Source organism: Lygodium microphyllum, chromosome 3 (assembly GCF_053477565.2).
Source record: "Lygodium microphyllum isolate KBCC chromosome 3, Lygodium_microphyllum_v1.1.10, whole genome shotgun sequence".
Lineage (NCBI taxonomy): Eukaryota > Viridiplantae > Streptophyta > Polypodiopsida > Schizaeales > Lygodiaceae > Lygodium > Lygodium microphyllum.
This window is the reverse complement of record NC_141137.1, coordinates 130,003,579-130,014,606: the sequence shown is the minus strand read 5'-3', so window position 1 is coordinate 130,014,606 and position 11,028 is coordinate 130,003,579. Positions and strand designations below refer to the sequence as shown.

Sequence of the window (11,028 nt, the reverse complement as noted above, 5' to 3'; positions counted from 1 at the left end):
TAATAAATTTTTTCACACCTTCCATTATGATTTCCTTCCTTAAAGTGCCATCGCCCTTCATAGGTGATTTTGAAGCTCTGTGTGTGTGTGTGTGTGTGTGTGTGTGCGCACGCGCTGTCAAGCGTTTTTCTGAAAACTGAAATCCCCTAGTCAAATTGTAGTTAGGTTTGATTTTTGCTAGCTTAGTTGTTTGTGTGACAGTTTGTTTTGTTCTTTCGTAGTTGGATTTCTTGTGTTTGTTTAATCTAGGTTTTGTTTCTATCATTTTATTTGATTTGTTGAGTGTGAAACTTGATAGCCTTGGTCAAGTTTAGTATTTTTTTGAACAGGATAAAGTTGGAGTTTGCTATTAGCTACCGAACATTGAGAAGCTAGGTATGTATTCTTGTTGAGACTCATGCACATCACAGGGATTATGGGTTCACGAGCACTTCACGTTGCACTTGTTGATGCACTGCACTCGGGGGTCATCTCCTGTTCTTATTAAATGCTTCCATGCCATGGGTTGGGATTATGCACTCTTGCACCATCATTGAGCACTAGCACGGCATGAGGTCCGCTGCAACTATATGCAGTAAATCTTAGATACATGCGCACATGAGAGAGAACCTATCATTGAGCACGCACATTTCTTGCACGCACCATTTGGGATGTTCATCACAAAGTTAGGAACCTCTGGTTGAGAGGATAAGGTGGTTGGGAGAGTTCGAGGGTCATGAAGGACGCCGCCAATTGTGAGATGGGTTATTCTTATTTGGTCAACATCTTAAGGACCATCATTTTCTAGAGTGATTGTGAGATTTTGGATGGGTGGAGCGGAGTATATCATATCTTTTTTATGAGAGTTGAGAGGTGAGGATAATAAATTTTTAATTAATTAAGGAATTTTGTTTGCATTTTGCATGATGCACTAGTACATCTAGATAGGCTAGGCATAAATCTTCCAATGCATCCATATTTTTTGTGTGTAGCATCGATTGATTGGTTGCATATCATGGATCCAACATTGCATATTTTTCCAAATCATGAATGATTGGACACTGAGTTTATTTCAAAAAACCATATTCTTGCTAGGGCACATTGCATAAAAAACAGGTTCATATCCAGAGAATGCTTATTTTGAAGACTCGAGAATCAAAGGAAAAGATCGTACGTCTTACATCGTCAGCGAGTATTTCTTGGAGGAAAAGAGGACATGTGTGGTGAAAGTGTATGCAATTACAAGAACAATAGGCCAAGGAAGGGAATAAGTCGTCCAAGTTAAAATATTGAGAAAAAATGAAGTGATTTACGAAAATCGGTATTTTTGCCCGAATTTGATGGATTTTCATAATTCTGCCCGCCAAAGCTTGTCGACTAGATGTGTTCTGATCGTTTTGAGTATCCAAATAACTATATTCGGAATTCAAATGACAAAGTTATGATCCAAACAAGTTGCAAACAGGCATAAAGCAAAAAAAACAAAAATAGTGAAAAGCAGTAGAAAAGCAAAAGCCAAAAGCCTAATGTATGTGAGTGTGGATAGAAAACTATATAAGGAGATGAGAATGGAGAGTTAAGGGCCTTCCCCCTTGATTACAATTGTATTATGTGAGAGAGGAGAGTGGAGGGTCGCATGCTAGAGTGAGCTCTTGTCATGCCAATTCGAAAGTTGGAGCTTTTGGGTGTCAAAGCGCCGAGCATCGGCGCAAGGTTGTTAAGGTACGACAATATATTTCACTTGGCTTGTTTTCAAATTATTGGTATTTTTATTGAGTTGTGGTTGTGTGATGCTCTACCCAAATTAGGTTTTAGTTGTTTGAGCTACAAGAGGAAGTTATTTATTGTTTTGTTTTTCGTGGTGTATTATCAAATATTTGAATTTTTCAAGTTGTGTTGTGCATCCAACAAAGTCAATTACCCCAATCGGCACTCCTTAACGTCTCGTTATCGGGTTGTGAGTGAGGCTTGCTCTCGATCACCGCTCGCGTAACAGTGCTGACATATCTTTCTTCCTCTTTCTCTCATGCAATCACCTTTCATAGTTGATGCTCTCTCTCTCTCTCTCTCTCTCTCTCTCTCTCTCTCTCTCTCTCTCTCTCTCTCTCTCTCTCTCTCTCTCTCTCTCTCTCTCTCTCTCTCCGTGTGGTGTCTTCACCTATTATTGCCTATTCCCTAACTCATTTCCCCTCTGTTACTGCCCACATATTAATCCAACATGGATAATTTGCATGGTAGCTTCTCAATTTAGGCAAATTGGCATTGTAAGGATATGGAAGGTATTTCCATCACGCATGTTGTCAAAGGAATTGAATCCACAAATTGGACTATGGAAAGAAATTCAAATATCCCTAGGATGGAAGAATATATGAGTAAGAGAGCTTTTATGCATGAGTACTAGGTTTCTTAGAAAAGAGCACACAAAGAAGGAAAGAAAAAGAAAGCTATAAGTAGAAAGATTCATATTTAATAGATGAAGCAAAGCCAAGAAAGCATTTATGTTTAGGTATAACAAAGTTTTGGCACAAGCAAATACTAAAGCTTACAATAGGGGCCTAGAGAGTATTATTCCAACAACTCCTACTTCATTTTAGCATATGCAATCATCAATAGGTAGTGTTGAGAGCATTCTTTTATCCAACATTCACAACACACTCAGCTAGCTCAAGATGCTACACTCCACACACAAACTCTTCTTGAAGAGTTCTTCTTTGATGATGGTGCTAAATAATGCCAATGGCATAAGGGGTATTTTGGGTGTTTATTAGAGAAACATTGCTACTACTACTTCTCGTCTTGAGATTAAAGACGATGTGGAGGTTTTTCCATTGACTGCCTACCAAAGACAATTGCCTCAATGCAACATCATCACAAGTGAAGTAAGAGATATGGTGTATGACTTTTGGAGCATAGAGTGTAAGAAGATGAGAATAAGGAATTAGTGTAAATAACATTGATATTATGCCATGTCACACTGACATTGGTATAAAAGGAGAGGACATGTAATTTTACATATCTTTTTGACACATTAATACAATTATAGACTTTCTCTCCCTTCTTGCTCACAGCTTCTATGGTTTCCCCTCCTTTCTTGTCTTTCTCTCTCTAAATCTAGTCTTTCTCTCTCCTCGTCACTCTTATTCTCTCTCTTCCTACAGTCTTTCTCTCTCCTCTGTTGTATTCTCTCTCCTCTTTCTCTCTCCCTGGTTCTCTCTCTGACAAGTGGTATCAGAGCCTAGGTTCTTGGTCCCAGTTAGTCCCTCATTTTTACCTAGTTACAACTTTCTAGTTACATGGAATTTTGAGTCACAGGTACACAAGTACGAGGATCAGTAGGGGAGTTTCCAAAGCATCTCTGGACCACAAGGACTGCATGCAGGAGCATTAATGGCAGCTTTCATGAAGACCACATAGACCATGGCAGCCTTTCTTGGAGTCTTAAATGGAGTTTGGACCAAAAATGGAGGCAGACAGACAAAGATGGAAAGTTCTGGTTACTTTTTAGAAGCAATCTTTCTCCTCCCCAACAGTGAAAACTAGCACAGAATGAGCTGGTTGAATGTTGAGAAGTGCATGACGCCTCGGTATTTTTGCAGGCCTCCATTGCTTTGCATAAAGGTGTTACAAAAGCAGCAAAATCGTGTGCTTCTCTTGCACTTAAACAGGGAATCAAAGATACATTACACAATGTTGTTGTTGTAGTTCTTAAGGTTGAAGCAAGCCCTGAGGCAAGCTCATCTAAAAATGGAGCAAAGTCATAAACAATGGTTTCTGCCTTTGCACCATTGAAGTGTGCTTGAATGAGCAACACCGATGAAATCTGACATCATGGCAAGGGCATTTCGGCAAGTCAGATAGAGCGAATGGCTTGGCGCGCTTGTAGCAAGCAGTTTGCAGAAGTCTAAAAGGACAGGAGCGCAGTAGTAGTGAATATCTGCTGGTAAGAGATCATCAGTAGCAACAAGAAAAAAACCTGATCGCTTCCTCTGCACAGTCTTGATTGCTTTCAACAGGTGAAAGAAGCTGGATGTCCAGTGCAGAAGGCGCCCCTGCAAGTTGGAAAATCTGAATATGGTCTGAAACAGAGAGAGAAACTGCTGCCATATTCAGATTTGGCTATCAAGTTGAACCCTCACGTTAGCACAGGCTTCATCCACAAGATCTATTGCTTTGTCTGGGAGGTGACGACCTGTAATATAACGGTTTGAAAGCTATGGAGCTACTGCCAGAAAGGTGCATCCAGAAATTTGAAGCTCCAAGGTCTTTGTACCATAGGAGCTCATCGTTGTAATCAGACATATTCTTCTTCTTCTTCTTCGTCTTCTTCTTCTTTGAGTTCAACGCAATCTTCATGTCCTTCCCTTCTTTCCCCTCGCTCCAACCGAAGGCTGGATGAAGAGACTCCCTGCCTGCACAGCCAAGTCATCAAGCTCCGTGCCGAGGACGAGCATCTCGCCAAGGACGCCAAAGATGCATTCGAAGCCCTTGATGATCCGTTTGCCCTTTGCTTAATTGCAAACTTCTCAGGTGGAACCGTTGTGGACTTCTCCTGTGTTACTGGAATATCTACCAAACGGATGTCTGGAAGTCTGCTCTCTGCTGTCTTTATCAGAACTAGCGAGTTTCCTGGACAGGAATTTCATTGAGCTCCTCTCCGTCAGACTCTGAGTCGTCGTCTTCATCCTCCGCATTGGAGCGAGATTCCTGGACAGGAATTTCATCGAGCTCCTCTCCGTCAAACTCTGAGTCGTCATCTTCATCTTCCACCATCAGACTCTTCTGGTTGTGGAACTTTCTTATCTTTTTCACGATCCCAAAAAATTGCCACTCTGTTTCCAGTTTTCATCCCAGATGTAGTATCATCATCTGTCCTTCCCTTACCTTCACCATTCGAGACAGAAGCTCTCCTAATTGACAATTCAGACAGATTATCTGCAGTGACCTTGTCTCTTGACTTAGAGACAGTAAGAACATCAGTAGTCCCATTGTGAGAAAACTGGAGTGCAATGAAGCTAGAAGTACAAAGTCAGAGTGTTTGTTGAAAGGCAAGGGGAAGAGCTGATGCAAATCTTCCAAAAATAGCAAGCTGAGGGATCTGGTTCAAACATAAGATGACCAGAAAATAGATGTATGCTATCCTGTGGAACTGCTCGAACAAATTCTTGGGCACAAAAGAGAACACACTTCTCTTATGCGAGCCATTTCAGTCGCTCTCTCTCTCACACACGCACAGAGTCAATTTGACAGTGATCAGTATCTGAATAAAAAAACATTGAGTTTTGGCTGTTGCTACAGCTGTTGTAGAACCTGGAAACCTGATCTTCTGCAAAATGCAATCAACCGCCAGTCTCCTCTTAATGCTTGTGGTTAGCAGCTTTTGACAAATGTTTCAATACTGATATGGTTCAAGGAAAACACACTGGAAACTTCTCTCTCTTTTGCAAGATTGTAAGAAGAATTTATCAGCTATCAACGTATAGGGACTTGGTAGCTTTCTGATCGTGTTTCTCTGCCCTCAGAGTAACCATGATAAGGTATCAAGGGGCCCATCTCAGAGACTCCCTAGAGCCAAGCCCAGCTATATTGTATGCACTAATAGGATTTGATTCCAACCAATAGTCCATCAGAGGCTGGTGTTCAAGCAGTTCATTATGCTCAAAGACGAATTCAGTGTCCTTGACAACAGCCCTGGGTGCCAAAGTAGACAGCCGCCAACTTGCTCCTATATTCGAGAGGCAGTGCTTCATAAATCCACCTCAGCCAAAATATACCTGGACAATTTTCCTTTCTGTTCACGCAAGTGTGGAAGTATGCAATACAGAAAGGCTCCTCCTTCAGCTCATTGGAAAGTTTGTGAATCACATGCATCTGCGGAGTGAGCTCGAGCTGCTTCGGCTAGGGGTATGATCCTTGGCGCAAGAAAACAACAGGAACTGCATGAGGAACTCTATGTTGCAGAAATTTCAAGAGTGCTCCTGTACTACTGGGTGACAGTGGATTGAAATCGATATCTTCTTCGTCCTCTTCATCACTCTGTGTGCAACCAGTACTGTTAAACTGGAGATCCAGATTCATACATTGCAATAGCATCATCAATGATATCTGGAACTCTAGGATTGACAGTTTTGGACAGCACTAAAATTGTTCAAAAATTTTGAAGAATTTCATGGGGCTTTTTCTCTTCAACACTTCCTGAATGTTCTTAGCATCAGTGACCGACAACATTTGAAGGTTCTTCCCCAACATTGAAGAGATTGAACCATTTCTTGAAGGCTCAGCAATGATCTATTTGATGAATCTTGTACCACTTGACTTCTCGTCATCAACCTATTGCCTATGGAAGACCAATGGAGCATTCTCAAGGGTATGATGCTTTGGGGATGCAATCTTGTAATGCCATATTCATGGAATGCTCTCTCCTACTCATTTGAGTGTATATGTACTGGGTATTGACTGAAGTTGGATAAGAAGTACTCAAAACACTTAGAACAGGGCCAAAACAGGTGCATTCCAAACAGGGACAGATTTGGAAAAGTTGCTACAGAAATTAGTAGCATCATTCTAACGACAAAGAAACAACTGGAAGTGATACTAGACATCATAAGCTTCGAGTGGAGCCATCAAACATCTCTTTTGGACACATATTTCTCGAGCTAGAGCCTATTTGGTACCGACAGTTCACTAACAGTTCATTGTGGACAGTTCTGGAAATTCTTAAACAGAGAGGGGTATTGCTACTCCTAAATTCAAACCAAGATTTCTACTTGATACTAGACATCCTAACCTTCGAGTCAAGCTATCATACACCTTATTTGGACTTATATTTTTCAAGGAACAACATATCTCTTCAACTTGACTGCAATGGCAGCTAAGAACAATAGCTCCAGCTCTAGTGAACAAGGTTGGCTTCAAACACAAGCTAGAATTGACAAACTTGGAGTTTTGGCTGATCAGTGTATTGCTCTTATAAAGGCAGTTATGGAAAAAACAGCAAGACCTAAATCAAATGCTTATGCTCATGGCCAGCATCTATATGCTAATGGTACACTTGAATCAAATGCTTATGCTTATGGACAACATGTATATGCTGATGGTACACACTATGATCTACATGCATCTTATGAATATGAACAGCAACAACATGCAAATGAATATGAGCAGTATGCAAGTACATATGGACAGCATGTTAATGCTTATAAATATGATGTACCATATCATAATGCAGAGTATCATTCCATTGAACCTTGGCAGCAGAATGGTTATTATGGTCAACATGCTTATGCTTATGAGCATCCATCTCTTCAGCAAAGTAGTTATGATTATACTTGTGAAGCTCTCTTGGTTGACCAACCCAGTTCTTATGGATGTGACAGAAATGGTTATGCTTATCAGTACACTTCTAACTTTGATCAACAGCAAGCAAGTGATTATGACCAATGCTGTGGGACTAATGATCAAAGGCAGCATGCTTATGTATGTGAGCAGCAAACATCAGTGGAAGCAAATGCATATGCTCAAGCAAACTATCCCTCTGATGTGCAGCAGGGCTATTATCACCATATGCAGTATGGACAGCATGAGCAATATGGTCATGAGTATGGACAGCCATCTGTTATACATGATGAGCATGGACAGCCATCTGTTATACATGAGCAGCAAGATGACTATGAGCAGCATGTCAAAACTATTATAGAGCTAACCAATGGTGATGAACAGGTGTGTAAATTGCTATCTAAGGCTAAACGCATTAGACACCTTACTAGTGATACGATACGGGAACTGCATGCTGCGGGCTTGTGCTATCGATGTGCTAAGCCACTATCTTGTAATCACCAAGCCACATGTAGGGCAAAGTCTGCCAAAATATTCTTGGTATTTGGATATTATGATGCAAATGATGGAGAACATCTTGTTGAAGACCATTTTGGTATGAGTCCACAACAAGAAGTTCAGTTCAAGAAGGCAGATTATGGACAGCTTGTGGATTTGGATGATCATCATGCAATGGTGACTTCGTTAGTGAGTACCATCATGATGATCATGCTTCCAACAGTATTTGATTTTGATCTTGTGAAAGTTGATCCAATGCATGGCAATGATACAACTTTTCCTTTTGATCCGGGTGGCTACAGGCTGATTTTGACTTTTTGTATAGATTAGTATTCCTATTGAGTATTAGGTAATCTTTTCCTTTACCACTTGTAATGCTGTACAGAGTAGTACTCTGCAGCCCCCACTTGGCTATACCAATAAGTCCAATATTTGTTTTTGAGGACAAAAACCTTCATTTTGAGTGGGGATGGATTGTAAGAAGATGAGAATAAGGAATTAGTGTAAATAACATTGATATTATGCCATGTCACACTGACATTGGTATAAAAGGAGAGGACATGTAATTTTACATATCTTTTTGACACATTAATACAATTACAGACTTTCTCTCCCTTCTTGCTCACAGCTTCTATGGCTTCCCCTTCTTTCTTGTGTTTCTCTCTCTAAATCTAGTCTTTCTCTCTCCTCGTCACTCTTATTCTCTCTCTTCTTGCAGTATTTCTCTCTCCTCTTTCACTCTCCCTGGTTCTCTCTCTGACATAGAGACTCGAATTTTTTCCAACAAAAAGGATGTATGTCGAAAGAGGATTGGATGAGAACTGGTAGGAGCAATGTTTATCATAGAAACATTTCTCCTACCAGTTCTCATCTTGAGATTAAAGACGATGAGGAGGTTTTGCCATTGAGTGCCTCCCAAAGACAATTGCCTCAATGCAACATTATCACAAGTGGATTAAGAGATATGGTGTATAACTTTTGGAACATAGAGACTCGAGTTTTTTCCAACAAAAAGGATGTATGTCGAAAGAGGATTGGATGAAAAAGTGTGATGAAGAATTAAGTGCATCTTCTCAATGAATCTCATATTAATTCAAACCCTTGCTATTATCTTTCATTCCTCTATTTTGTGTTAGGTGTGTGCCGTAGTCTACATGTAGAACATTTTCTTGTGCTTCATACATTCCATGTAGTAAACTTAGGTCACATCATCAACTTCCTATAGAAGCCTTTGGTATAAGAGAAACTATATTGGTAAATAAAAAGGTACTCAAATTGTACCTTGCACCACCCTATTTTTCCATGTTAGGTACTCAATATCACTTTTCATCTAATTGGAGCACCATATAATGATCTATAGTGTCCATCTACTATTTACTACCATATAAGGCACATAATAGAGAACTCCATCAGGTTTGGATAGTAGCATATTCTAGTGATGTCCAATTTGGTACTTTATACTATCATAATTATATTGTACATCACTTAGTAGGAGGACAAAATTGCTCTACTAGTCCATTATATCTCATAGTATAGTACCAAAATGTTTGTATAAAGTTCTTAATTTCTAATGAAGATTACCAAATTGATCTAGTACTCTAGTACATTCCTTGGTATATTATCAGAAGGATACTATAAAGTACCAAATGCTTTTGTGAAGTACCAAATTGGTAATAACCAATACTAAATCAATCTAGTACTCTAGTACCTTCCTTGGTATAGTACTAAAATGATACTATAAAGTTTCAAATGCTTTTACGAAATATTACATTGGTACTATATAGTACTCTATTATATTTCCTAGCATAGATCCAAATGCTATGTAAAGTACTAAATTTCAGTGTACATTACCAAGCATATCTAGTGCACCATTCCATTCTCTAGAATAGTACCAAAAAGACACTATAAAGTCTTAAATGGGTACGATACACTATCAAATGGGGATACCAAATGGCTCTAATACCCTTACATTTCCTATAACAACACCAAATCCTTCTGTAAAGATCAAAATTGAGTATATTATAGTACCAAATGGGTTAAGTACATATTATATTTCATACATAGTACTAGAATTATTCTATAAAGCACTAGTGATTTTGTATACTACCAATTTGGGTATGTGTAATATCAAAATGGGTACCAACTAGATTTAGTACTCTCAGTTATTTTTCCTAGCATATAGTAGCAAAATATTTCTACAAAGTACTAAATTGATTTTAGATAAAACCAAAAGGGGTTAACAAATGGGTCCAACACCTTATTACATTTCCTAGCACAACACCAAAGTTGTGATGTAAAGTCTTAAATTGGTAACATAAAGTTTCAATTTGATATTATAAAATACAAAATTGACACTATAGATTCTAAAATTTATAATAAATAAACCAAATTTGGTATCAAAATATGCTAATATAGTATCAATGAGTATATTAAATGAAAAAATACCTTAACGAGTTTCAATATTTAATATCATAGGTTGAGTTGTACCAAAGATTCAAAAGGGCCCATCTAGAAGCACAAATGTCTCTTAGATTTTTGAGGCATTAAATTCTTTATCCAAAAATTGAAGGATAGCTAAACAAGTTGTTGTATAGGTCATGCCAAAATGATATTTTTAAGGAGGCATTTAATATGATGCAAAAAAACAAATTTGGGTATCATTGAAATGATCATATATATGTTTTCTCTATTGTAGAAATGTTGATTTAGGTCAGTGCATGGCAAACCAATTAGTATATCATAGTATCAGTAATATGTGGGAATCACTTATGTGTCCAAAGCCTCATGGTTCATGATACCATACAAAAAAATGCTTGTTTGGGGATTGTGGAAAAATTGGTATCATTAGTTTAACAATGTGTTTTGATGAGACTTTAGTGGATAGTAGAGACATGACTATGAAGATCTTCACAAATGTATGAAGAAGGAAAATGGATGGACGTGGGATTGAAAAGAAAAGAATGGACTTGGTAATGAAACAAATGAGAAACTCCTATTTTCCTATCATATTGGGAGCTTCATTAAGCACAACTTCAAATTTCTATGGTAGATACGCCAATTTAAATAGTCCTGATGAAGTTTCCATATGATGTTGTGTATCCAATTATTGACTTTGTAGATACTTCCATATGATGCCGTGTTTCAATTATTGACTTTGATGAAGTTTCCATCTAATGTTATGTTAAAATTATTCACTTTGTAGATAATTACTCATTTAGG

General features: G+C 38.5%; 1 protein-coding gene and 1 pseudogene across 1 annotated transcript; both read left to right on the top strand.

The window, feature by feature from the left end:
- Positions 1 to 2,696: 2,696 nt before the first annotated feature.
- On the top strand, positions 2,697 to 10,759 carry LOC148038898 (uncharacterized; annotated as a pseudogene).
- On the top strand, positions 6,260 to 8,039 carry LOC148038899 (uncharacterized). The gene is made up of 4 exons (XM_087675572.1): positions 6,260 to 6,343; positions 7,006 to 7,072; positions 7,205 to 7,775; positions 8,033 to 8,039. Exons 1-4 carry the CDS (start codon positions 6,260 to 6,262, stop codon positions 8,037 to 8,039), a joined length of 729 nt encoding a protein of 242 aa, XP_087531698.1.
- Positions 10,760 to 11,028: the final 269 nt, after the last annotated feature.

Coding starts and splice junctions, on each gene's coding strand:
- LOC148038899 (XM_087675572.1), top strand. CDS start 6,260: ATGATCTATTTGATGAATCTTGTACCACTTGACTTCTCGTCATCAACC. Junction 6,344..7,005: donor CCAATGGAGCATTCTCAAGG/GTATGATGCTTT, acceptor GCTCATGGCCAG/CATCTATATGCTAATGGTAC. Junction 7,073..7,204: donor ACAACATGTATATGCTGATG/GTACACACTATG, acceptor ATCATAATGCAG/AGTATCATTCCATTGAACCT.